General features: G+C 48.5%; 3 protein-coding genes across 6 annotated transcripts in view; 1 reads left to right on the top strand and 2 right to left on the bottom strand.

Moving 5' to 3' along the window:
* Nucleotides 1-2,249, bottom strand: part of ASPN (asporin) — a 33,063-nt gene extending 30,814 nt beyond the window's left edge. The window contains exon 1 of the mRNA XM_020964370.2: nucleotides 1,863-2,249. The gene's annotated coding sequence lies outside the window, so the exon portion shown is untranslated. The remainder of the gene's footprint in view (nucleotides 1-1,862) is intronic.
* CENPP (centromere protein P) overlaps nucleotides 1-27,241 on the top strand; it is a 191,630-nt gene that overhangs the window by 104,069 nt on the left and 60,320 nt on the right. The gene's annotated exons all lie outside the window — the stretch shown is intronic.
* ECM2 (extracellular matrix protein 2) overlaps nucleotides 9,702-27,241 on the bottom strand; it is a 37,821-nt gene continuing 20,281 nt past the window's right edge. For all 4 annotated transcript variants that reach the window (XM_078152008.1, XM_020964357.2, XM_020964359.2 and 1 more), the window contains 6 exons: nucleotides 26,254-26,369; nucleotides 25,004-25,139; nucleotides 18,342-18,499; nucleotides 12,054-12,193; nucleotides 11,400-11,726; nucleotides 9,702-11,031 (listed from right to left, as the gene is read on the bottom strand). In XM_078152008.1, the coding sequence (XP_078008134.1) occupies nucleotides 10,866-11,031; nucleotides 11,400-11,726; nucleotides 12,054-12,193; nucleotides 18,342-18,499; nucleotides 25,004-25,139; nucleotides 26,254-26,369 (1,043 nt within the window). In that variant the 3' untranslated portion in view covers nucleotides 9,702-10,865. The remainder of the gene's footprint in view (nucleotides 11,032-11,399; nucleotides 11,727-12,053; nucleotides 12,194-18,341; nucleotides 18,500-25,003; nucleotides 25,140-26,253; nucleotides 26,370-27,241) is intronic.

The raw sequence follows: 27,241 nt of genomic DNA, 5'->3' as shown, positions 1-27,241 counted from the left end.
AAGCACCCTGTCTGTGTTAGCCATTATTATTATTCATATTATATAGTGTTTCACTACCCCATAAATAGCAAATATCCCTATTGAATCCTTTTAATTTCTTGGACTACGTGACCTCTAGAACTGAGCTGAGGACCCTCTGGGGCAGGAGATCCTGTCGAAATCCAATTTAAAGCAGCTACTCCTCCCCTCATCCCATCAGGGCTAACTCAGAATTTGCATTTATTTTAAAAAGAAGAATCAGATCAATGAAATGTTCAGTGAGACTGACAGAAACTGGCCTGAGCACTGCGTTGTTTGGAGAACTCCCAGATGAGGAGACTCCCTTTACCAGTGCAGGTTGGCTCGTCGGCAACTTGAACATAGAGAGGTTGATTAACTTTCCCAGGGTCACACAGCCAGCTTTGAGGTCAGCTCCCTGTCCGTTACACAGAAATAAGGCAATTTTTCAATTTGCTGTTGTCTTAAAGGCTCATTTGACATTCAGAATCTGGCAGACAAATTTCTAAATTTCTAAAGCTGACTTTACATATGTGTAAAATTTTAGAATTCTACAAGTAAAAGTCTTTTTTCAAAAATAAACTTTCAAGTTTGAGAGTACAGGCAGAACAGTGATTTCCCGGCAGAGAAAGGATTGTTCTGAAGTCTTGGAGAGGTCATTTCCCAGGCCGTTTCCCTTCTCCTCTTGATTCTGTCTTCCTCCAGTTTTCATTGTTTTCCACATCTATCAAATAAAATACCCCTGGTCCTCGTTTTAAAAACAGGTGAACCAGCTCTATTTCTGAGTAAACAAACAACACAGAGGCCTGTGTCTGAGGTGCTTTCTTTCTGGTGCCTGTGGTTGGTTTTTTCCCCCTGAGTCAGTAGCCCTTGAAAGAGAACAAAACGCCCAGTGGCTGCCAACATTCCAATGTGGGTGGCCCAAAGCCAAGCCTGCAGCCTGCGGCCCCGGTTCTGTGGGTTCCCAGGCGGGATGCCTGCTCTCCACTTGGGGCACTGGGTGCTCCGTTCCAGCACTGAGTCATGGCTGTGGCTTTTTGTATCTTTTTTCTTGCCATGGGTGAGGGACATCATTGTGTTTATCATGACAACTTGTGAAGACCCATGTTGATTTTACAAGAGCGATTGCAGCTTTGTGTGCTTGGGGCTGAACAGCTACTAAGTGGTTCTCTCTGTGAGCAAAGAGGGGCTGAGCTTTGGTAATTCCTTTTGCCCCTTGATTATGTGAAGAAAAACAGCTTTTGCCACAGGCTAGAGGTCAGCTGTTCAGAAACTGTCAAAATCAGTCCCAATATTTCTGTTTCCCATTGTAGAGGAAAAAGACAGACTTGATGCTACCAGGAAATTCCTAACCTTCTTCTTTCAGTAATCAGCGTACATGACATAAGGGTCAAAGCCATCTGTTATCAGGGCATTGAAAACAAATGCATTCTCATGGGATTTAAATTAATCTTAGAAATCAGCTATAGTCACTTTTGTGGCAAAATACCAAAATGCAGTAATGTTGAGTTTCTAGTTAACCTATGTAGAAGTAAATAACCCTACATCTCTGTGGATATGGAGAGATGAAATAGTATACTTTTCTGTAAGTCACAGACATGCAAAGAAAACCTTTTCCATTTGGGGGGGTTTGTGGATTTTTTAAAGCACCAACATTTTGTGGTGGTTTTTGTCCTAATCACTATGAGGGACTAAATGAGACTGAGCAGATTAGTTTCTTATCTTGGGATCATGTTCCCAAGAAAAAGTCATTTTTCTTATGTGAGCATCCCCCTTATCATTATGAAAAATAAACCATTTTGAACATTCTGCTGCTATCTGCTTCAGAAGACAGACCAAGGAAGGCAATCACCAAGAAAACCTACCTCGTCAGGCTAGAGCAGTCCTTGACAGCGTCGTTATCCAGCCCTCCCCGGGGTGAAGGTCAAGAGAATGTCAATGTTGTCCGGTCCTCTGGAGGAGAGAAGATGGGAAGGGGTTGTGGAGAGCCTGCCCCACGCGCTCCTGCTGCAGCTGGCACCCTGGGTGATGCTGGAGTAAACGGCTCCTCCAGATTATCCCATTTTAGTACTGAGGAGCGAGATTAAGGCTTGTTAGTGCTCATATGTTTTCCATCACTGTTTGTATCAGAGCCAAAACTTCTCGTTAAACTCTAGACGTCTACTGGAAGAATCTGGAAGAAAAAAAAACCATGCGATGTAATAATGCATGGCCTCTCGCCATTGAATGGATAGTGAGATCCATTCAAGAAGTAAGTTCCTGGTGTAGGAAAACCTCCATGACAAGGTGTGACTTTTAAACACTCCCCGCCCTCCCTCCCCAGTGGAATAAGAGTAATCCTCAGGCAGCAAGAATTTTTTAACCAAATGTCTGCTCAAGTTCATGAGCCAGTCACTTTTCCTGGGGAGAGCCTGGGGGGTTGGCTGTTGATGTTGGAAATCTGCCCCGCTTTTATGATTCCAGGGATGGGAGGTCCAAGCCTCTCAGGTGTCTGAGCGGAAGCCCCTTTGACCCTGCCCTTTGGGTGGCAGTGGTGGCCCTGTTTTCAAACATTAGCGTTGTGCCCCAAACCCACTGCTGGACCTTCTCCATCCCTGTCCTTCCTGGGAGAGAAAACCTGCTATCTCCCCTTTCTTTGAGGTTTGTTAGTGCCACACAAGCCTCTGCACTACTCTTAAGATTCAGAAGGAATGTATGAAGCTTTGGGTAGGCTTCCTTGGGGGCCTGTTTGTGGTCTTTCTGCCAATGGAGAGCATCTGCTCAGACAGGCCTGACAATTTAAAGAGCTTCCACCGAGCCTAGAGGCACTGATTGGTCTTGGATGAAGCCACCTATGCCCAGCCTGAGCAGCCACAAGTTGGCATGGTCCTGAGCACATAGAAAGGCACGAGTCATCAGACATTAGAGGAGCTGCCTGACCCCCTTCTTTTACAACTTGAGTAAGCCGAGGCCAGGGAGGGCCAGAGCCAGACCCTTGGACGCCATGACCTGGATCCTCTCTTCTCTCCCAAGCTTCCTATGTCCTAAGAAAGAAGGGCAGCTGGCTGGGGGCTCCCCTGGCCCCAGGACCCTGCCTGCCTTTCTTCTTTTGGTCTTCTTTAATTCTTTGGCCTCTTAGAACTAAGTGTGCTGCCCGATGGCCCCAGGTGGCTTAAATGAACAAACACTGGCACATTCCCCTGGCAAAAAAAAAAAAAACCCAGCCCCACTGGGCTAAGAACTATATCACATCTTGTTAGATTCAAAAGGGAATCCAGTGTGAACTACCATTTCATGAAGTACAATGATTAGTTGGTACAAAAACCCTTTTGGGTACAGATTATACTTTCCCAACAGGGGCCAAGCAGTCTTAACTGCCCCAAATCAGGCTCTTAGAAATGCCTCCCTCCAAACCTTGTCCCTCAGCTAGAAGTGGGAAGCAGGAAGTCCAGAGGATCAGCACAGATGACAGTGTCCACTCCCGGGCACATCCATCTGTTTCCTATGCAGGAACTGGTGGGTGGGGAGCTGTCCACAGCTGAAGGTCATTTGTTCAAAAGCCCAGATGGGCAGGGTGAGTCCCCAAAGCTGGACCTCAAAAGACTTTCCACGTGGATGCAGCACTGACTATGCCCTCTTAGAAGACTGTTTGCCCCTTGTTTGGGGGCTTGTCTGTATAAATGCTGTCTGGACCCTGGACCACGTTGGCTTCTGACAACTCCATGTTGCTGAACTGTACTTGTGGCATGGCCCCCCAGCTTGACAGTGGTCTTTGTCCGCCTTACAGGAATTCACTCTATTGCTTTTAATGGGCTCCCCACTCACATTTAGTCCCCAGCCTCCAGGCCCCTTCTTGCTGAAGAATGATGGCTGTCAGCCTCTGCCTCTGGCCTGACCTGGATCCCAACCAGGGCAGAGCCAGTAGAAGCAACAGATGTGGAATTACTGAATTCTGGTTAGAAAGGAGGGAGCATCAGCATCTTCTATGGAAGACTCTTCCCTCCTCCCTCTCTCTTTCCCAAGGAATTCATTCGGGTCCTCTCCTAAGGGAGAGCCTGTTCAGAGCAGCTCGCCTCAGCACCCAGGTTCTTACAGAATGCTCCTCAGGGGCCATCAGTGTGGAGAAGTGGAGAACAGTGAATGAAAGCAGGGGTGAGACTGACCGAGCCTGGATGGGACGTTTGGAAGGAGAGAAGCAGCTGGTGCGTTGTCTGGATCGACGTGGGACTAAAGCAGACCTGGGCCTCCTCTTTCGGCACCATCAGGAGGTTAGGGCACCCTGTGAAAGGATGGGGAGAAGGCAGCAGAGCGCATGGAAGGTTGGACTTGCAGGCAGGAAGACCTGGCTTCCAATCTCACCTCTGACCCACGCACTAGTGGTAAGACCCTGGGCAAGTCTGTGAACTCTGCTCCCATTTTCTCATCTGTAAAATGGGTATAGTTCCCTCCCTTCAAGTTGATTCTAAGGTTCAGTGAGACCCTGCACACAAAGTACCATAGAAACGCCATTGGTATTATTGTTACCATGATGATGCTCCAAGACAGGCACCAGCAGTGGCCAAGGCAAAGGCTTTCAGGTCTGGGCTTCCCCAGAGCGAGGAACTTCACAAGTCAAGGCAATTGTCTTGTTAATTCAGTTGTAGAACAGGTTTTTGGAGTGAAATTATTCAGATAATGACCTCAACCCTACAGGGTTATGCCCTGAAAATGAAATGACTTTGGAATTATTGGGGCAAGAAAGTTTGGAAATGTGTCTGTGAATAAGTTTGTGGGTAGAATTAAGTGGCGATCCATGTTTAATTGGATCAGTGATTTAAAAGTGAATTAATTCCTTGGCTTTAGAACAGAGGTTCTTAACCTGGGGGCCACAGATACCTTGCTAGGCAGGTTTCGAGGGGCCATGAAAATAGGTGGAAAAAATGAGTATTTTCACCAACCTTTATAGGAAACTTAGCATTTCTTTCAATTATTTAAAACTCTGATTCTGAGAAGGGGTTCCTGTCCCTGGGCTCCACCCAGCGGACTGCTCCAGGGATCCATGGCACAAAATCGACCACGAGACCCTGCAGTAGGTTGCAGCATCACTGGTAGCCTCTGCAGCTCTGCAGTGTTTATCGGGGAAACAGATGCTCGCCTGGCGAGCTGGACGTTGCGTTTCTGCACCAGCCCACGTCTCCAAAGCCAGGTGGAGAGCTGAGGGGGCCTTTGGGCCTCGGCCAGCCCCTTGCTGGGCAAAGCCACCTGCATTCTTGCTGCACTCGCTTGTCTTGGCTTCTTGAATAGCTTTTATATTTTGTCCTGCATCCTTGTCATTTTCTGATCTCATCCCCCATAGAAGCCTCCCTTGTAAGGAAGAGGAAAAAGGCTAAGCCCACGGTCCTGGAGCCATGATGATTCTTTCCCTGGGGGTGAATTCTTAGGTCTGCCCATTATTCCCTGTATGTTTATCACCTATGGGCTCTCTTTGCCCTTCTTGCTTCTCTGTGAACCAGGTCGGAGCAGGCCTTCCAAGCTCCTCAGACATCTTCAGGCCTGGACTTTCTCTGGGGCCTGGAGTGTCCAGTGCATTCACATCACTCTTCTGGGTTCAGGCACACCCCCATGGGTGGCTACCCTTTTGCTTCTGTCTCTTGCTGCCATAAAAGTGCTACTATAAATCCTTCCCCCACAATGAGACCTTTCTCTTTGTATTAACCTCCTTGGGGTAGATTTCATTTCAACAGACATTTATTAAGCACCTACCATGCCACCACAGTGCTCAGAGCTGGACACACACACACACACACACACACACACACACACACACACACACACACACACACACACACACACGACAGTCCCTGCCCTCAAGGTGCATACATTCTAATGAGGTAAAAACAAAACACAAAAGGAAGCTGAAGGGGAGTGGGGGGAGGAAAAGGGATATGCTGGAACACGAAGGGGCTGGCATCTGGAGAAGCTGGGCAGAATAGTCTTGAGGCAGGGCAACCAGGAGAGAAGCAGGAAATGTCTGAGCTGAGCTTTCTCCTTCAATGGAGATTTGGGGTTCCTGGGCCCCCTCCAATCCCAGGGACCAAAGGCAGGGGCAGGGCTGAGGAAGGAGCAGCCGGAAGTCCCAGGCTTGTGCAGCCGGGAAAGAAAACTGAGCTCTCTTTTTAAATGGGGGCTAATCAATCAGTCAGTATTTCCTAAACACCTACTCTGCGCTTCGCTGGGACAGAGGGCCAAGGGTGAGGAGACCTAGGATGCTGAAGTGATCTTAGTCATGAGCCCCTTGGGGCACGGCAGAGGGCTCAGCCTGGTACACAGGGCCAAAGGGTATCAGCAGCTGAGTCATTTTTCTTGCCTAATTGTTTTCCGGAATGACTGGACTGGGCTCGGAGCCTCACTACCGGATACTAATTAGCGTGTCTCTCTTTCCTCCAGACCCTTGCATATGAACTGTTTACATTTTTGGCCTTTGTGCCCATTTTCTGGACATGCAGTGAAACGTCGGGTGTTCCCATGGGTATTTCTCTTCCTCAGACTTTGTGGCACTTTTCTCATAGCATTCTTGAACATTTGCATTTCTTCTGAAGACTGCTTCTTCAGGTCCTCTGACCACTCATCATCGTTTGGAGGCTTCCCTAGCATGCTTGGATCTCAGGCTTTTAGCAGAAACATTCATCCGCTCTCCCTCCAGAATTGCCATCTCCATCCTCTTCTTTCTGCCCATGCAGCACCACTAACCAGCATTTCAGTAAACTCCTGACTGGCCTCCCTACCTCCACACTCTTTCTAGTCTGCTGCCATGAAGTAGCCGGGCAATTTGTGCAGCGAATAGAGCTCTGGTCCGGGACTCAAGAACACCGAGCTCAAATACAGCCTTCTGGAAGCCTTCCCTAAGCCCTCTTCGTTCTCCTGCCTTGCCTCCTTTGACTGTCCCAATTCATCCCCTCTATAGCTTGTTTGGACACACTTGTTTACATGTTATCTCCTTCATTAGACTGTGAGCTTCCCGAGGGCAGGGGCTGTCTTTAACCTACATGCACTTCCTGCATGTAGACGGTGCTGAATGAAAGGTTATTGACCGAGATGTAGGTGACCAGAAATTGGTCTGTCCCTAACTGGAGGGAGGGGTCACTAAACTGAGGGCCGTGGTCGGTTTCCACTGTGGAGAACGCCTCTAGTGCGTTGAGTGGGTCTCCTGGCTTCGGTGGGGCATGGAGCCGAGCAGACTTGCCCAGACCCGGAAGGCAGGAACAGGTTGTGACTTGCTGGCACCCTTTCAGGCAGGCTCCTTTGGTGAGATCTCGGATCCCTCAGAGGAGGCTCACGGCTCTACTGGTGGCCTGAGATATTAAAAGAGTAGTAGCACTCAAGAGTTTGGATACATTGTGATTGTCTTACCTAAGCTTTTCCTTCCTTTCCAGTCACTGAGAACTAATGTTGAAAACTGCATCTGGTGCTGAACTACATTTTTCATTCAGTAAGACCCAGAATTAGATAAAACCTCTTTTCAGACCTCTGCATGTAAATGTGTTAGCTCTGAGCAGGCCCCGTGGGCTCCCACCCTTCCACTCACTCCCTGACGCAGGGCCACGTGATGAGTATCGTGTTCATTTGTTTGACCACAGAACTTCTGTTGCTTAGAAACAGAGCATGCCATTAGAATGCCGTGATGTGCTGTGGATGGAGCTCACACCGATGTTTGGCTTCAACCACAGCCTGCCCTTCCACATTCCTAACGCACGAGCTCTTCTCTGTGGGGCTCACAGCTTGGTCGCGGGGCAGGGCTTCCAAGGAGTGAGCGTCCAACTCCTTATTTCTGCAGTTTTTCCTGAGAACGGTAGCAATTTAGCTCTTTTGCCGAGCTAGAAATAGTTTTTCTTCAAAAATAAAAAATAAAAGAATATTACAGGATATTTGAAACAAACAAACAAAAAAACCCAACTAATTCCAGTTATGACTTTCTGGTGTCTTGAATTTGTTTCAGCCTGTTGAATTAAATGCTCCATTAAAGACATGTTCAGATCTGCTTGGGATACGGTGAGACATAAAGAATCAAGCTTGGCCGGGCTTGCTGTCCCACTGTTCACAATACTTTCAAGATTTGCTTGGAAAACTCTTAGATGTGACCTTCCCATTTCATCCCATCAGCTCACATGCTTATTGGTTAATTGATCGTTTGAGAGGCAGACAGTCTCTTCCTAGAGACTGGAAATCCATAACTGGAATTGGGTTTCTTTATTCTAAATACCCTGTAATCTTTTTTATTTTTTAAAGGAAAACTCAAATGTCTAGCTCAGCAAAAAGAGCTAAGTCACTACCCTCCTTGTGAACAGCTGCAGCAAGATTGAAAGGCTGGACTTGGGAGTCACAGACCAGTGGATCTGGGTCCTTTCCTGAGCCATCTGGTGGCTGTGTGTCCTTGGACAGTCACCTTTGAGCTCCACGTTCCCCACCTGTAAATAGCACCTGCATGTCAGGATTGAGGCTCTTGTGAAATAAGGTAGGTGAGGCTTTAGACACCCCTATGAAGCCAGTGATTATTACTAGGAGGGTTTCCACTCCCTTGCCATTCAGAAGTAGGAACAGCTGAGCAGAACCAATCCCCACCTTGCACATTTGGCCCATCCCCCTTTGTCTTCATAATCAAGCCTCAAGCGGGTGAAATACAGCTCTCCAAGGTGTGGGGGTTTGTAGTCGTTGGGAGTAACTTTGGAATGGGGGAAGGGACCAGGGATCGCTGCCTGGGGCCAGAGGTTAACCACTGCTTTGAAAACTTGGGGCATCATCCCAGAAGGAGAAGGACTACTGGGAAAACCCACTGGACTTGGAAGTCAGAGGCCAGGGGTTCACCTTAGCCACCAGACCTGGGTAAAGTCACTTAACCATCCGGGACCTCAGTCTCCTCATCTGCTAAGATGAGGGAGCTGTCAAGATGACCTCTAAGGTCCCTTTCAGGCCTACAATCCTGGGATTGATTGATCCTTATCAAAGGGACACAGTGATGAGAACACTGATTCTAGAGTCAGAAGACCTGGGTTCCAATCCTGCCTCTGTCACTTCCCTGTGTGATGTTGGGTTGGGGCTCACCAGAGCCGTCATGGGGCTGGGGCCGAGGTACCTAGCATGTCAAATAGGGGGACACTATACACAGCTCCTCTGTCTTCTGGGGCAGATTGAGAAGCGAGGGATGCTGGACGCCTGTCCCACTGAGGGAAGGCGCCTGCCTGGACTGGACTGACTGGCAGAAAGGGAGAAGTAGAGACGTCAGGGGAGGAAGCTTCCTCCTTCTCTAAGGGCTTGTCCTCCGTCTTTCAGGAAAATGGTAATTTTCATTTCTGGGAATGGCTAACTGGCGTCAGCACACAGGGAAGCCAGGCTGATTTCCCAGGTGGAGGTCACAGGTCAGTGAAGTGACAAATCTTCCAACACTGACCTGGCCCCTTTTTGATTCCAGTTCCCCATGACATCTACCTTTAGAGAAGGGTGCGTGGCACTCCCTTTTAGCAGAGGAGATCCCTGAAGAGGGAGGGGGAGGAAGGGGGCTCAGGGAATTTCCCGAAGTCACGCCTGCTGGACTTGGGGGCAAAATCAAGTCTAGGACCCCGGGCTTCTGCCTTCTCACCTGGGGCCCTTGGCACCCCATCATCATGCCCTCGTGATGCCTGAAGACACTGAACTGAGAGCAAATGACAGGTTTGGGCAATCAGTTTACACAATGACTCAGAAAAACCAGAAAATGAGTAAACGGTATAATTAAGGTCTCACACAAAAGGATGCACTTGTTTTGGGGGAGAAATGGGAGCAAATCGTTTTCCACAGGGAGAAAATGTCCATGTCACAGCCCTGTTTGTATTTCTGGGGGAGAGTCCAGGAGGATCGGTCCTTAGTGTTGTCTTTGAGGCAGTGGCTGAGGAGGGACCACTGAGCTGCTCGGGGGCCTGGGTCACAAGGCCAGCCAGGAAGTCCTAGAGTCCACTGGCTTCTGGTGGCTCACCAGTGTCCGCTGTGTGTGGCTGGTGAAGTGATGTCACCTGATAGATGAGAATGGTACCCATGGTCCAGTGGGGCCCGGATCCTGAACTGTGCTACTGTTCAGGGCTTTGGGCTCCATGGTCCTTGGGACAAACCAGCATCTGTGCTCTTATCAGCATAGGAGACTTCCAGTGTGGAAACTCCCTCCACCATGGCAGAACAGCCACTCCAGTGTTCCCTGGGGCCCTGGAACAAGTGTCCAGATGTTGGGATTGGAACCTGGATCTTGCTGACTCCTCCAAGTCCAGCCCAGCCCTCTGCCTTTCATTCACTTTAGGCATCACACATCAAAAAAAGATCTTATTCAGAGCCAGCATTTACTGAGCAGATCAGGTCAGCTGTAAATTGATTTGCTTTTATTCTTTCTAGACTCAGGACTTAATCATTGTGGGGAACTCCTGGAGCAGGAAGTCCCTCCCTCCAGTGCAAGTTAGCAGCTCATCTGTAATGCAGGGTCTAGGAATGTGGCCTGGGGCCTTGGTCATATAACTGGGAGACGAATGGAGGCCCTGGGCTGACCTTCTGTCCTTCTGGCCTCACTGATCCTACAGCTGTAACAAGGACAAGTAATGATCTGCTGGACTTCCCTGTGCTGATCTCCAAACTTATCACTGTGCATCCTGGGAAGTAATAGTGAGCAGGACCGGGCAGGGGCAGGGGCGGGGCTGGGCCTCTCTTAGCTGCTGCTGCCCAGGGATTGCAGGACTTGAGGGTTTATGCTGCCCTGTCCCCTGGTCTGCAGGCTGGAGAACCACTTGGAAAAGCAGTCAGAATCTTCCACTATCTTTAAGGGACATCCCTGGAGCCACGTGCCACTTGTGGACCAAGAGATGCGCAGACCCGCCACGAGGCAGGGTCACACCACTCTATTTGACCTTTTGTGGCCCCAGGATGATGCTTGCATGGGATTGAATACATGGAAATAGAAAAGGTGAAATGGCTTTCTGGCTGATATAGTTGTTTTCAAGGTGCAGATGCTCCAGAGGGGAATCTCTGTTCTCAGCCCCACAGATGCGCTCCTGGCGAAGGCGCCTAAGGAAATAGGTTTGGGATGGAAGTGATAGGTTAGAAGAGAGGAGGCAAGGCTGACCCTCCCACCCCACTCTCAGGAGTGAATTAGCACAGGAAAAGACATGTTTCCTGGGTTACCTGGAATAAGTCACACAACCCCTTGGCCTCAGTCTCCTCATCTCTGAAATGGAGCCATTATACTTGGGTACCGCTAAGGTCCCTTCTTGTCCTAAATCCAATCCTCTCCACTAAGAACGCCAGTCGTTGGCCACCACCCTGGCTTGATAGAACTCTTAAAGGGTTTGTTGGCTCTGAGATGACGACACTTACAAAGAGCAAAGCTGTTCTGTTTGCTGACAGACAGAATCAAGAACAGAAGGAAAAGTTACCGTATCTTGTTGTTGTTAAGTCTCAGAAGGCGCAGCTTGGTCATGCGTGATATCCCACACGGTATGGATTTTAATTCATTGTAATCCAGAAAGATCTCTCTCAAAGAGTGGTATGCCCCATGGAAGGACACAGGGTGGACACCGCCGTCATTCAGCTGGTTAAATGAAAGGTACAAGTATTCCAGTCCGGGCTTCATGTGACCAAAGACGTACCCAGGAACTCGCTCGATTTGATTGCCAACCAGCACCAGGTGCAGTAAAGACTTGGGGAGGTAGGAGGGAACGTGGTAGAGCTTGTTGTAAGAGAGATCAATGGATTCCAGGTTTCTGGAGCAAAGAAAGAAAGAAAGAAGGGTGCTCAGGAGCCACATCTCCACTCATCTCCTCCTTCTCTGAGGTAGACTGGTTTCTCTGTGATCAGAGTTCATCCCTTCCCTTGTGCCCCCAACCCCAGCCTTTGCCGGCTCTTCCAGCGTGTGTTTTCAGTCATCCTCCTCCCCTCCTCTAGCCTCTTCCGTCATTTTCTTTCTACCGACCCCTCCTCTCTGCCTGCAGAGTACCCACCCTGCCCCACATGCCCCACCAATTATCTGGAGGGATTGCTGTTTGGATGAGTTTAATAGCAGGGAGAAACGGATGTCAGGTGGTACTCACTCATGATGGATCCACGCCAAAGGATCAATCCTGTTTTCTTCGATCTTATTGTGATGTAATATAATGACATTGATGTTTCTGGTGTGGTTGAAAGAAGTTTCTTTGATTTCTTCAATTTGGTTATTTTCCAGATATAATTCCTATAATTAGCAAAGAAGACCATTGGAAAAACCCTGCCATTTTCTTTATCTCTTTTGTGTTAGCTACAGTGTCAATTGTCATGTCATACTGGGTCAGGAGAAGAATCTATTTCCTGATCGATCACCCAAGAGGAACTCAGCTTGAGTCCTGAACTGAACCAGTTTCACTTGGACTCGTTTGTATTTGTTTAATTTTTCATAACCAAACAGATGAGGTGACTCTTGGGAGTTTATATTTTTAAATCTAATCCATGTCTGGGCAAAAGTAGCCACAAGTGTTGACCGCCTTAAGATTTCATTTGTTGAACAAAAGACAACGTTTCTGTCTGGATTGTGAAATCTCTACCAAAATCCTCATGTCCTTTGGTTAGAATGCTTAGAGGCAAGACAGGGTTCAGTTGGACTCAGAGATGGAGCTTTGTCAGTTCCAAGATAATGATCTCTTCTCCTTGGTTTCATTCCACCAGTGACACCGAGCCAAGCCATGGGAGAGCCCACCTGCTTCATTGGCTGTTTGCTCCTCCTAACCTGACCAGCTGAGAGGCCACGTGCCAGGGAGGAGGGGGGGAGAGAGGTGGGTGCCTGAAAGGGGGAGGGGCTGGAGGTCTAAAAGCCTGACATCCGTGGACACAGTCCTGGCTGTGGGATGTGGGCAGCTCACTAGGATTGTCAACTACAGGTTATTGCCAGCGGGGATCGGTGGAGAGAACTGTGCCAGTGACATTGCAGCTCTGCACCCAAATGTTAAAATAGATTATTTTAAATAACAAAATTATAAGAACTATTTTTACTGCCTCTCTTTGAATGTCATTACAAAGCATTGGCTTGTACCCTTCAGAGATGAAATAATAATTTCACAACTGGAACTCTGTCATTCTTTTCCCAGGGATTCTTAATTTGGGAGGGGAAGCTAACGTTGGCGATCACTTTTTCCATTCCTTTTTTAAAAAAAACTTGTTATAAATTTAATAACCAACAAATGTTTGTGAAATGAAAAGGTTTAGTTTTATTTTTTATTAATATTAATTTATGTGAAACTTACTAATATTAATTTATATGGAACTGTAAATTTGCATCATTTACAATCAAGAAGTGTTTATTAAGCTTAAGTTTTAAATAGGTTTAAGTAAAATTTTTTAAAAAGCTTAAAACCACCCTAGAATTTTGAGACATCTTATATTTCTTTGTACTCGTAACAGTTGTTATTTCTTAAGACAGCAGTGTTTCATTACGTTCTAATACCGTATCTCTGTCTGCCTGGATACACTGGGGGTTTTTCCCAGTTCTCATTATTAAGAACAATGCTGTCAGGAATGTTTTTGTGCAGAAGGATTGGTGCCTCCTGTCGCTACCCTTGGGGTGTAGCCCTGTCCTCTCCAGAGAGCCCCCAAGTTACCTGCTGGGAGCTTTCTGTAGCTCTCTTTGCTGAGGGCCTGTGCTTGCAAAAATCCTAGAATTCAATTAGATCATTTCCTTGTTATCTCTTCTAAATTAAGAGGCGTCTGCCGTGTGGACGTTCACAATTGTCTCTCTGCATATTAAGGAATCCAGATGCTTCCTCTAGCGGTAATTGGCCATTTGTGTTTCTCCATCTGAGACCTGCCTGTTGGGGTTTGTTGTTCTCCGTACGTTCATCCTCACAGACCTCGCATGTCGTGCGTCGATCAGAAATGTTTCCAAGGAACGTTTGTTTCTCTGCTGTGGAGTGGAGTGTTCTCCAACAGCCCTTTATCGTCATAGAATCCAACTTATTTTCTGTCATTCAATCCCCTTCTTTAGTCCCTCTAGGTTTTCAGTGTGTTAAATGAGCATTTGCTGTCTCTCTTAGCTGCCATGCTTCTATTAGTCTGTTTTGCTGTCATTATTCACTAATTTCCAAAATGCTTAGAGGATAAGAAGTGTCGTGCTTAACCATCCACTGGGAGTTTACTGTTGATTGTCTGTCTCTATCTATCCATGCACACACATGTGACTGTACTCTAGTGTGAGCTGAGGCCACTCCCATTTTTGCCCACACAGCTCGCCAGCGCTGCTGGGACAGTTATTGAAGAGCAAAGTCCTTCCCCAGTGTTTTGTGGAACCGTGGAATCTCCCAAGGGGTCTGCCTCCGGTTCTCTGCTGTCCCCTGTGTCCCGCTGACCTCTTTTCCTACTTTTCATACAGTAGTGGCTAGTTCTGATCATTATTCATCTGAAACCTGTCAGCGGTCAGTAAGCTGGCTGTGTAATACCCCTTGCCTCATCTCCCTCAGTTTCCCAGGATGGTCTCGATTGTTTGTTGTTTCACATAAATGTAACCACCATGTCTATTTCTATCAAATGTCCCACTGACATTCAGGCCAGTGGCTGTCATGTGGCCACATCAGTGGGATGATATGATATGAATTGTGAATTGAGTCAGCCTGTTGCTGTCATTGCCAAGCTCACCAATTATTGCTGTTGGTTGAACTTGCTTTATGCAGGTCTGGCCAGTGTCTTGAGAAGCTGCTGTTGTCTACAGACCAGGCTGCCTCCCCTTGCCCTTTTCCAGCTCCCCCAGAGGTGTCGTCTCCCACTCACCACCTTCCCCTGTAGAGTGTAAGCTCCTTGAGAGCAGAGCTCTTGTTTGTACCCCAGCACATTACCTGAGAGTAAACATTTAATGGATGCTTTCTCTATTTCTATGTTTTATCTATCCAGTCTATAAATGTTATTATAAATGCCATTTGTCTTTCCATCCTTTTCTTCTGCTTTGTGTTAGTTATCTATAGAAATACTATTGCTTTTTGTGGGTATGATGTATTCTAGTATTTAGTTAAAGGCATTCATTATATCCGTTAACTTTAAAAAAATATTCTCTTGGTTTTTCTAAAGAAACCATCATGTATCTGGAAATAGAACTACTTTGGTGACTTTTTGTCTTTCTTCAACAGATACCATTTCTAAAACGAGGTTGAAAAGTATTTGCAAACTCTGTTCTTAGTGGGAAAGCCACTAATGATTCCCCATTTCACATAATGCTAGTTTATTATTTCAAATACATATTTTTATCATACATTAAAGCAAAATCCTCCTATTCATATACATGGCCTTTTAAAAAAAATTAGTGATGGTTCTATTTCATCCAAGGAATGTCCTTAACCTTCTGATGGAATCATATTCACATAGAGGTTGTCTTACTGTTATAACTTACTGTCTCTTGCAGCTTTGTGTGTGTTTCTGGTAGAGGCCTGCAGGGCCATATCGAGGCATATTTCTGAATGTGTTTCTGGTGGTGTTCTCTCTGCCAGGGGTGAGTTGCCAGATTTGCACCATAATCAGGATTCTGCCCCATTTTTGCTTTCTAAGTCTGGGGAATCAGAGCCCTTGGGACTCCCCAGAAGAAGGAGGTAGAAGGCTCTTTTTTCCTTTCATATTTGGAGAAAGTTTCTATAATTTTGGGAGGCATATGTTCTTTGAATGTTGGATCTGGTCTTTTGCCTCCCTTTGTGTCCCTAGGCTTGGTACCGGTCTGGGTACATGGCGAACATTTAATCACCGCCATTTGTTGGCTGAATGACCAATAGAGTTCACTTGTGAATCCATTTGGTGCCCTCTTACAGGGTAGCTCATCAGTGGCCTGCTCCGTGTCATACTCCGCACAGCTGCCCAACTGGCATTCCTAAATTAAGTCCTCACTGTGTCTGGGCCCAGCTCACGGGGCTCCCACGATGGCCTCTGACCTCTGGGATGCAAGACCAACTTGTCCTATGACTTTAAGGCCCTTCACTGTCTCTCAGAGGGAAAGAGAATGAGATCACACAGCCCCAGGCACCCACTTTGGCCAACGACCCCATGTCTTTGGTGGCGAGAGGTTTCTTCGTGGCCCTTCCAGGACACCAGTGTCAGGGCACAAATGGCCACCCAGACCACCTCCTCTGGGCTCTGCCCAAGACTAACATCCTGTTGCCAGAAAGTGAGTAATAATTAATCCTGGCGGGGGGAGCATCTAGTCATATTAAAAACACAAAGCTCACTTGGTCCCCTTCTTTTGGCATTTGTTTTAGGGGGATTTTCTAAACATTAGATGTGCATGCAACTCTTAACTTTCTTGTTCAATTTCTTTTTCTAAAATGGAGTTATTTAGGCATTCTATTTCCTATCTGTTAATGTAGGTAATTTATATTTTCTTAAATAATCATCAGTTTTGCTCAGATTGTCAGATTTATTGGCATGTAGTTGAGCAAAATATTTCCTAATGATTTCTTTAATTTCGTCTTCATTGGTGGTGATTCATTTTTGATACTGGATATTTGGTTTTCTTTTTTTTTAAATCAAATTAACCAGTGGCTTATCTGTCTTATTGGTTTTTTCATAAAATCAGCTCCTAGACTTATTTATTAGCTCAATAGTTTTTGTTTGCTTTTTTGTTTGTTTGTTTACTTTCAATCTTATCAATCTCACCTTTGATTTTCAGGATTTCCAATTTGGTGCTCAATTGGGGATTTTTAATCGTTTTTTTTTTTTCTGCTGTTTTTTTTTTAGTTGCATGCCCAATTCACTGATCTGTTCTTTTTCTATTTTGTTGATGTAAGAATTTAGAGAAATAAAATTTCCCCTAAGTACTGCTTTGGCTGCATCCCATAAATTTTGGTATGTTGTCTCATTGTTGTCATTTTCTTTAATGAAATTATTGATTGTTTCTATGACTTGTTCTTTGACCTACTTATTCTTTAGGATTAGATTATGTAGTTTCCATTTAATTTTTAATCAATCTTTCCACTGTCCTTTGTTGAATATAATTTTCATGGTATTATGATCCAAAAAGGATGCATTTAATATTTCTGTTTTTCTATATTTAATTTTGAGGTTTTTATGCCTTAACACATAGTCAATTTTTGTGTAGGTACCATGTGCTGCTGAGAAAAAGGTATATTCCTTTCTGTTTCCATTCAGTTTTCTCCAAAGCTCTGTCATGTCTCTTCTGTTTACCTCCCTAGTTTCTTTCTTGTTTATTTTTTGATTATCAAGTTCTAACAGGGGACAGTTGAGGTCCCCCAACAGTATAGTTTTGCTGTCTATTTCTTTCTGTAACTCACTTAACTTTTCTTCTAAGAATTTGGGCACTATCCCACATGGTGCATATATGTTTAGTGTTGGTATTGCTTCATTGTCTATGGTACCTTTTAGCAAGATGTAGTTTCCTTCCTTATCTTTGTAATTAGGTCTATTTTTGCAGGCAGGCATGGAGGGTTTGCACTGACTGGGCCCTTTGGTCAGATTGCTGTAAAGGTTTGAGGTTCGCTTTGTCTTGTGTCTGGGTTTCCCAGACACTCTTAGCTCCATCTTCATTTCATCTTGTAACTTTTTTTCTGACTCCCTTTGGTTTCTTCAATTGCAGTTCTCCATTTCATGCCATTTCAGGCAGTTCTGTTGTTCATGTCTGTTTTTCTTCTGGATTTCTGCCAACTTTTCTCTTAATGCCTCCTATTTTTTCATCAGGTAACTGATACTGATTATTCTCGCTCATCTCTGTGCGGGAGTTGTTTGGTTTTTTTTTTTTTCCCCCGAAGAACAATTTCCCTTTGAAGTTTCTGGAAGTTTTGCTTTAACTCAACAAGTGTCTATTATTAACTGCCTACTGTATGCCAGGAACGATACTAGTGCTCGGAGATCCAAACCCAAAATGAAATTATTTCCACCCCTCAGAACAGCGAGCACTTAGGAGGGAGCGGGCCAGAGCACACACGTGTTCATAGGCAGCAGCATCTGGGCGGGCTGGATCTGGAGGCAGGAAGTCTTCAGAAGCCTCTAGGGCGGAGGGAGGGCCATGGCTGGAACTGAGATGGAGTCATTCCAGCCTGGTCCTTGGGAGAGCTGGAGGCCGTCGTAATCCTTATGGGGAGAGGCGCTTCAGGACGATCACGGCATGGTCATAGGAGATGCCACTGTGGGAGCCTCCAGCACAGAAAAGTCCTTGGGGTGTAAGGGCTTGTCCAGCCTTCGTGGTCCTTGGAGGTCTGGGTACTCTGCAGTGCCGGGGGAGCGTCTTCATGCCAGTGACTGCCAGTACCCTGCACGACGGAGTCCTGCTGTCCACCACCTGACGTCCCGGCACAGAGGTGCTTGGCAGGTGTACCCCAGTGGGTCATCGCGCGCTGACCCACATCTGTGCCGAGCGCGGTACTCACCTCGATGGAAGCTGGCAGGCCCTGGGGGATGATGCGGAACTGGTTTTTTCCCAGGCGCAAGTAAGACAGGCTCTTGAGAGGTGCGAAGGCCGAAGGACTGACATTGGATTCGCTGAGCCGGTTTCCTTCTAGCTCCAGGACAACCAGCTGCTGTAAGTCTAGGGAACGTGACATTAGAGCCATTAGCAGGTGCAGTGTAACCTGTTTTTCAGTGACTGCAGGGTGTTGGAGCAGGAAGGGTCTTTCTTGACTGGTTCGCCTCCCCCACTCAGCCCGCAGGAACGAGTGTATTGGAAGTGATGCAGACAGTCACTCCCGCCCCCCAAAGGCCACCAGGAGTGACCCAGTGAGTGGAAGGCAGAGAGAGAGGAAGGACAGAAAGTGGGAGGTGGGTTGGCCTCAGCTGCTGCCTAGTTCCATCTGTCCCTACCTGACCAATAGTTATCTAGCCTTTCTCAGAACCACTGCTCCCATTCTCCAAAGTGGGGGACTCACTCTCTCACCAGGGCCACCCACTTCTCTGTACAAAAGGACACGTTGGCCTGGACTCAGCCTTGCTCCCCCCCCCGCCCCAATCCCTCTCCTGAGCTCTGGGCCTTCTTCACCTTATCAGAGACCTTCATGAGCTCTCTTGGCCACAACTGAGACAACTCTGTAGGAGATGGGATGGGGGCAGCCTGTGGTGGGGGGCCTGTGATCTTACTCCTGGAATCTCGGCCCCTCTAATGCAGCTCCACATTACACAAGCTTTTTCGTCTGTCCATCCTCTGCCATCTCCTGTTGGACTTGTAGTCCACTCAGACCCCCAGATCCTTATCAGACAACTGCTATCAAACCAGGCCTTCCCCATCTTGCTCTTGTGAAGTTTCTTTTCTTGTACTCCGGTGTTCGCTGTTTTGTTCGGTTGTGTATGACTCTCCGTGACCCCATTTAGGGTCTTCTTGGCAAAGATCCCTCTAGGCCCGTTCAGCTCTACACGGTGGCTTCTGATGTGACCTACAGGGGAGGGAGGAATGAAGGTCATCTCAGCCTTTCTCCATACTGTCGGTCCAAATGTCAAGAAGCACAGAGCCCAGCAGATGGGGCGAAGACCGTGGAGAGGTATAGGCTAGACCCAAAGACTAGACAGGAATGGTTCGCCATTGTCTTGGGAGGAGGTCCATCTTCTCCAGGGGAAATCCCCAAGGATCTGTGCTTGGCTTGTTGGTGTGGACTGTTCCTCTTCTTCTTTTTTGTTTTGTTTTGTTTTGGTTTGGTTTTTTTGTTTTTGTTTTTTGGGGTTTTTTTTGACTGTTCCTCTTCTTAAGTGACTGGGTAAAGCAGCATGCTTACTGGACTTGGATAGGTAGCAGACCGAATGACAGAGTCAGGCTCCAAAAATCTGGACGGGCCTCAAGCCTTGGCCTGTACCCACTAAGATAGCACCTAAGAGGGAGAAATGCAAAGGTGTACTTTGGAGTTTAAAAGTAACCAACCTATAGGTTTAACATAGTGGAGACACGGCTCAGCAGCAAAAGAGTTAGGCCTCTTCTTGGGCCCCAGTCTCCATTGGAGGCCAGAATATCAGTGTCCTCTTAGCACGCAGCAGGACAGGCTGAGCATCCAGGGATGGGGAGGTGGCAGACGCCACCCAGAATGGGCAGCACAATTTAGGAAGGACATCAGTATCCTGATAGGAGGCGGCCTCGGGAAGATCGTGTGAAGCCTGGAGAGGAAAGGCTCAGGGAGAGGGGAGGACATGTTAGCTGTGCTCCGGGATTTGAACACTGTCAGACCTGGACTCCTGGGGAGAATCTGGAGAGAAGCATCTTTAGGCTTAGGGCTAGGAGAAACTTCCCAACAATCCAAGGCAGCCAGAAGTGGCCCTGCTGCCTTGGGTTGTGGGCCCCCTCCTCAGAGGCCCCAGAGCAGAGCCTGGGGGACCACTGACTGGGAGTGTCAGAGAAGGGATTATTTTCTGGTGTGGACTGGATTAGGTCACCCCAGAGAAAGCCCTTCAAACGGAAATGCTGTGATTCAGCGACAAGGCTTGGCTTTCCAAATGAGAGCTTTTGGATGGAAGCCTGGGAGGGATGGTCAGTGAGCAGTCATTAGGCACTTTCTCCTCCTCCTCCATCTCACACCTTCCTATGTCCTCCTGGAGCCAGGGACTCCACCTCCCAGCTCTAGACATCTTCTCTGGTGTCCCTCACACCCAGAAGGCTCTCCCTCCTGCACTCCAACTGCAGACCTCCTTTGCTACCTTCTCTGACCCTCTTAATTCTAGGGCCTGCCCTCTGTCAGTTATTTCCCCTTTATCTGTCTTGGGCTCGTTTGTACACAGCTTGTGGCCCCCCTCTAGACTGTAAGCTCCCTGAGGGCAGGGACTGTCTGTATCCCCAGCACTTGGCCCAGCCCTCGGCATATGGGAGGCACTGCCAGGCCCTGGGCTAAGTGCTAGGGGTACACCAAGAAAGGAAAAAATGATGTCTGTGGGGACCTCCAGGAGCTCCCCTTCTAATGGGGGCAGCCACATGTACCTACAAGGAAAGAGAGGGGTTCAGGCCTCAGGCAGTAGGCAGGAGGGGAGTATCCTGGAAAGACTTCCTGCCAAAGGTGGATCTTAGCAGAGAGCCAGAGATGAGGAAGGACAGAAGTCCAGGCCCCGGGAGACAGCCTGGGGTCGGGGGGGAGTGTCATGTGGGAGGGACAGCAGAAGGCCAGTGTCACTGAATCAGAGCATTAAGCTGTTGAGAAGACTGGAAAGGTGGGAGGAGACCAAGCCTTAAGGTGCTCTAAGCATCCAAACAGAATGTCGTATGTGAACCTGGAAGCCATCGGCATTGGTTTTCTCAGTATGGTCACTTTGGAGGCTGAATGAGGGACGGACTGAAGAAACTGGAGGCAGGCAGACGACCCCCCCCCCCGCCCCAGGAGGCTATGACAATAGTCCAGGGAGGTCTGGTGAGTGAGGTGAAGGTCTGCACCAGGGTAGGGGCAGGGTCAGAGGGGAGGAGGGGGCCAGGGGATAGGAGGAAGGGGGTCTGTACCTGGGGGTGGTGGCAGGGTCAGAGGGAAGGAGGGGGCCAGGGGATAGGAGGAAGGGGGTCTGCACCAAGGTGGGGGCAAGGTCAGAGGGGAGGAGGGGGCCAAGGGATGGGGGATGGGGCAGGCTCAGGTGCACAGAGTAAAGAGGTGCCCTCTAAGCACTGAGATGCTTGTATCACAGGCTGTGGACAGGGATGTAGTTTGGGGGCTGAGGCAGTAGAGGCAGGGCTGGTGCTTGCAGTCTTCTTAGTGATAGGAGACCACAGTGGCCCTGACGGAGGGTCCAGATGAGGGGCCTCCAGGAGGGGGGGAGGCTGGACTCTGCAGTGGTCCAGGCCTGCCCAGGTCAGGTCAGAGGCTCCTCCTCACAGTGACAGACATCTGAGAGTGCGAGCCATGTGGGGTTTCTTTGGCAGAAGAGGCCCTTGTAGAGAGGCCTAGTGTGAGCAGAATCCCTGACCTTCCATTGTGTCAGCTTCTCAAAGGCTGTCCCAGCACATGAGGGATTCGGAGTCCCGGCCCATGCTTCAGGCTTCAGGGACAGTCCCAGCACCTGGCTCTTGCTCCTTCCCTTGAAGGGTAAGGATGCTTGGAACCACCAGTCACTGTAATGTCAGTAGTTGCCACGGTCACAATGGTTAGTTAGCTTTCTATGTGGTGCTCTCAGGTTTCCACGGGGTGTTGGGTCTTCTGCCCTCCTCCCTCTCTCCCTGGCCGCCATCCCTAGATTCTCCCAGCAGCTTCTCTGGATCCACGGTTGGGTTCTCGGCTGTGCTTTCCACAAATATTTTCTTTCAGCTGCATCTCATTTATTCAGCAGTCTTAAATAAACAACCACCATGTAACCGAGCAGTCGCAATCTTGTTAGAGTTTCCATTTACCCAGATAGCCTGAATGGGAAGGTTTCATTTTACCTGGAATCTTTTTAGTGGAACAAAGACAATCAGCAGTGTTTATTCAAGCGTCCTTTCTGTCTCCTGGAGTCCATCTGGAAATTCAGCATTTCCAGAACAACGTAAGCTCCAGATTTGGCGACTCTCATTATGACTCTTGTATTTGGCCAGAAGTCGTCTGCTCCTCAGAAGAATCTGGGGATGTGGGAAAGAGCCCAGTAGCTTTTCACTTAAGGATTGACTTCTCCTCGTTCTATACAATTAGGATTCTCAAGGGCCCTTCTATTCCTCTGGAGGCTTGCTAGCCTCGTGGAGAGGGCAAGAAGTAGACGCTGCAGTGTCTGTCCTCGTGCACGTGCTCTCTGAGGAGTCAGATCTGCGGACAGAGGAGCCCTGGGTCATCCTTGGCTCGCTTTCTGCAGAGCAGCTGAAAATCTGAAAGTGGGCAAAGGGCAAATTCCAACAACATCCTTCTTTCGAAAAACCGTGTAGAAAGTGGATGTGTCCTCAGCAAAGCTCTGTCCTTTCAGGAAGTCGGGCTCTGCCCCTGAGAGGAGAGTGGCTGTCTATTGTTTGGACAATCCTCAGCAATCCAGGATGTGGCTGAGAATCACGAAGGGGCCGCAAAGACCTCGGGCCCCCGGCGCATGTCGCATCATCTTGGCTCCAAAGCTCATGCGTTTTTCTGACGGCAGCATCAGGCTCTGTCTTCCACAGAGGCCCGTGCTCCCATCATTTGCATGGTTCTAAGGTCAGGGGCCATTTCCTGTGTGGTCTTGGTGTCCCTTGGTGTCTACAACAGTGCTTCATACACAGTAGGCCCTTCACTAATGTCTCTTGGTTGGTTTGGAAGTTTGGGGGTCCATATTCTATCCCATAGCAAATGAGAGCAACCAATGAGAGCTTGCAGAGATGATAGCAGGGATCACACCAACTGTAGCCAGTGACAGCTAACAGCTCCGAGTTCTCTTGGGTATTGCCTTCGACCCTTCCCTCTTCCTCACTGCCCTCTGTCACTACACTGACCTCCCCATTACCACCTCTTTACCTTCTACCTGCACTATGACATTAGCTGCCTTTCAGATGCTTCTGGGTCTATTTTTTTCCTACTCTGATCTCTTTCATACTGAGGTAGCCTTCCTTAGGCTAAAACCTTATCACATCGCTCTTTTGCTCCAGAATCTCCTAGGGCCTCCCCCATTACTCCCTGAGAAAAGTTCCAGCTCCTTTCCCTAAGAATTTAAGGCCTTCCACCGTCCAAATCCACCTTTATCCACACAAGCTTTACTCCAACAAAGCTGGTTTCTGCCCACCAGACATCCTCATCCTTTCCACCTCTGTGGGATGATAAATGCATTCTAGCTGTTCACAAAAGGCGATGCCAGGCTGGGGTAGTCCTTTTGAAGAGCTAGAGCTTGGAGGATGGGCTGAGTTTGCTCAGGCAGATGAGTGAAGTTGGGGTGAAGGAGTCATTTGAGATGGGAGGAGGGTACGAAGCAAAGCACGATGGACGTTTGGGTGACAGTAAGCGTGAGTTAGCAGATGCCAAGGGTTTGTCTGAGAAGAGTTCCTGGAAAGGGGGTTGGAAGGTGCCATGAGGCTCCTCTGAGGGTCTGGAGCTTCATGCAGGAGCAGAGAGCCTGGGATGATTTGTAACAAGTGAGTGACTTGGCTGACTCTAGCAGGGGATCAGAAATGCCAGACCAGAGTCCTGGGAAGAGGCTGAGAATAGAACTTTGATCATCGTGTGTGTGGAGAAATGGCTGTTGAGTTGGCCTGAGCGGTGGACTCGCTCAGGGAGAGAATGTGCAGAGAGAAGAGAACCAGGCCAAGGACAGAGCCTCGGGGGAGGCCCACATTTCAGGGAGGAGAGGAAGAGGGGGAGCCAGGAGAGGGGACAGGAACCAAGGGAGTGCCCGGGCTCCTGTGCCACTTGGAGGGTGGTGAAGGGCCTCTTGGATGTGGGAATCTGATGCCCATTAGTTGGGCAGCCTTCATCACAGCCGTGGGGACCAAAGCCAAATTGCCAGGGACATGTGATGAGAACATAGACTGGACCTGATGCCAGTTTGGCAAGGCAGGAGAAGAGAGCTGGGCAGTAACTTGAAGGCCTGCGCACACATGTTCTTAGGCCGATGGAGCCCTGGGCATGTCCATAGGCTGAGAAGAAGTTGCCAGCAAAGCGAGAGTGGACGAGGGCCAGAGCCAGGCCCTAGAAGTAAGGAAAGCATCACAACCCTAAATGTGTTAGCTGTTGAGGGCCCCCGCTTCCTCTCAGACTAGACAGAAGGAGGAGAGGATCAATGGGGCTCAGGCACCTGGTGCCTGTGGGTACCAGGGAAATGGGGGAGTTGAAAATGACCCCGAGGTTTTAGGCCAGGTGGTACCATTAGCATAAATGGCCCTGTTGGCTTTGTAGCATGTCGAATCTGAGAGGACAGTGGCCGTCTAAGCAGGTGTGGCCAGCAGCCTGGGAATGGCGGGGCTGGCACCGAGGAGAGGTCAGTGCCGCACACTTTGCTTTCCTTGTCGACCCCACAGTTTGAGTTAGAGGCCAGGGAGAAGAGGAACTCAGGCCCGAGCCTGAGGGGAATAAAGGCACTGGACGTTGGAGGAGGAAGAGGCCCTGGTGAAGGACAGGGCTTCATCCCATCAGAGAGACAGAAGGACCTGGAAAGAAAGGGTCAGGGAGGCTGGACCCGCCCCCGGGCAGGGCACTGGAGGGGCGGGTCAGACACGCACCTGCCAGGCTATCTTCATCAATTGACTGAAGATTGTTCTCATTGATTTTTAGTTCCTGTAGTCGAGAGGGCAGTGCGTCAGGGAATCGGTCCAGGCTGTTGCCGTCCAGGTACAAGTGGGTTAACTTCTTCAGGGGCTGAAAAGAAGAAATCTTGAAATTATTTTCTTTTTCATTTACCACGTACTTCTAAACATGAATTTTGTTTGATGCTTTAATTAGAAATCACATCAACTCCTTCCACCAACATTCAGTACCTACTGGGAGTTTGACTGCAGAGACGTTTCCATGAAGGGAAGCAAGAAGAGAATGAGGTGGCTAGAAAGATAATGGCAAATATCAACAGTGCACTTTAGCCCTTTACAAATATCATCCTCACAGCAACCCCCAGAGGCAGGGGCTATGAATATCCCCATTTCATGGATGAGGGAACTGAGGCAGGCAGAGTTAGTAACTTGCCCAGGGTCTCACAGTCTTTAAGTGTCTGAGGCTGGATTTGAACTCAGATCTTCCTGCCTCTTTACAATCTAGAGGCCCTTCACTGCCAGGGGATGAATTACCCTTTACTTGCAAGAAGCTTACATTGTAATGGGGGAGATGAGGACAGATTGAGGTGTGAATATAAGCATGCCTACACACACATACCCACATGTATTCATACACGCATGCTACATATGAGGGTGCATGCACGGGCACTGTAGCTGTCATTTCATTGGTATAAGTGAATGGAAGGAGTAAGGTAAGGAAAGTCCTGTACCGGTGCTGCCCCTTCTCTACAACTGATAAGCCTCCACGAGCTGCCTAGAACACTGAAGGTCGCACCCTTCCCCCCGCCCCCTCGTGTCAGAGTCAGGAGCTGGAGCCAAGGCTGATTCTGTCCATTACCCCACACTGCGTCTCATCAGTAGATACACAAGAATGTTAGGAGAATGAAGGCAGGGTGGTCCTGGAGGGAGGCTCTGTCGACTGAGGGTGACCCTGTTCCCCCAACCATGTCCTCGCCTGCGGCTCAGCCTTCTGCCTTAGTCCCATTCCCCTCCCCCACAGGCTGTCTCTGTTTTTCCATTCACACATAGTAGGGGCTTAACAGAGGTCTCCCCATTCATTGACCTCTGGGTGGAGGCCTGAGGCAGGGAGGCCCAAGTAGAAGGAATATTTTAAAGGGACAACCTTTCTTTTCTGGGTCCATTCTCCTTCCTGTAGTCCAGTTCAGACCAGGTGAGAAGTGCAAGGGCTGGCATGATGCTCTTACCTTGAATGCTTTGGGACTGATCCTAGAAGAGGTGATGGTGTTTTTGCGAAGGTCAAGCCTTTCCAAATTAGGTGTTCCATGGAATGCTTTGTCAGGGATGCAGCTGATGGAATTCCCTAGGAGAGGATTTTTAAAATGATCTGTCTACATCTTAGGAGTGGGGGATGGGGGTGGTCATTGAGAGGCCCTGGGACCTCCTGCCCACCAGTGTATGTCAGGGGTAGCTGGGGTGGGGGGAGCCCAGTCTCCCTGACTTGGAGGCCAGCACTCTGGCCACCAACCACCATGCCATTCCTGAGAGAACTGAGGAGAGATGGTCATGGAGGCTCAGGACTGAGAGAAGAGACCTTAGCATGGACCTGGCTCCAGCATCATTGGTCCAGGTGCTGTGACTTCCTTCAGATCCCCAGCCCTCTGCCCACCTTTGTACTGATCTTCAGTGAACATCTAGGACCGTGACTACATGGCCCGGCGTCTTTGTCAGAGGTTTAAGCATCTTTAAAGGATACTTTGGATGGGGCTTAATGTTTTTAGGCTAAACATTTTTGTAAATGAAATAACCTTTTGGTGACATAGCCTCCCCTGGTTTATCTTTTTTTTTTTAAAGTCTGAAGTTTTACATAAGGGTTTCCTTCACTCAAGGAGGAGGAGATCAAAATTGGAGTCTGCCTTTCCAGTCTCCTTCTGCTATAGCCTTTGTACTTTTGCACCCCTATCCAAGGATTCTCTGTCCCCGTGACACTGGCTTTCTGGCTGTTCTTGGCACATACCACCTCATCTCCTGACTGCCTCCTATTCCTGGAACTGTCTCTCTTCTCATCTCTGCTTCCTGGCTCCCCTGGCCTCCTGCAGGTCTCCACTGTTCCCCGCCTTCTGCAAGAAGCTTTCACTGAGGCTAAGAATTGGATGTCTAGGGGATGCCCATCAATTGGGGAATTGGCTGAACAAGTGGTGGTATATGATTGTGATGGAATACTATTGTGCTGTA

This window comes from Phascolarctos cinereus, unplaced genomic scaffold, assembly GCF_003287225.1.
Source record: "Phascolarctos cinereus isolate Bilbo 61053 unplaced genomic scaffold, phaCin_HiC Scaffold_4;HRSCAF=312, whole genome shotgun sequence".
Taxonomy (NCBI): Eukaryota; Metazoa; Chordata; class Mammalia; order Diprotodontia; family Phascolarctidae; genus Phascolarctos; species Phascolarctos cinereus.
The sequence above is the reverse complement of the archived record's forward strand: the minus strand, read 5'-3'. Positions and strand labels throughout refer to the sequence as shown.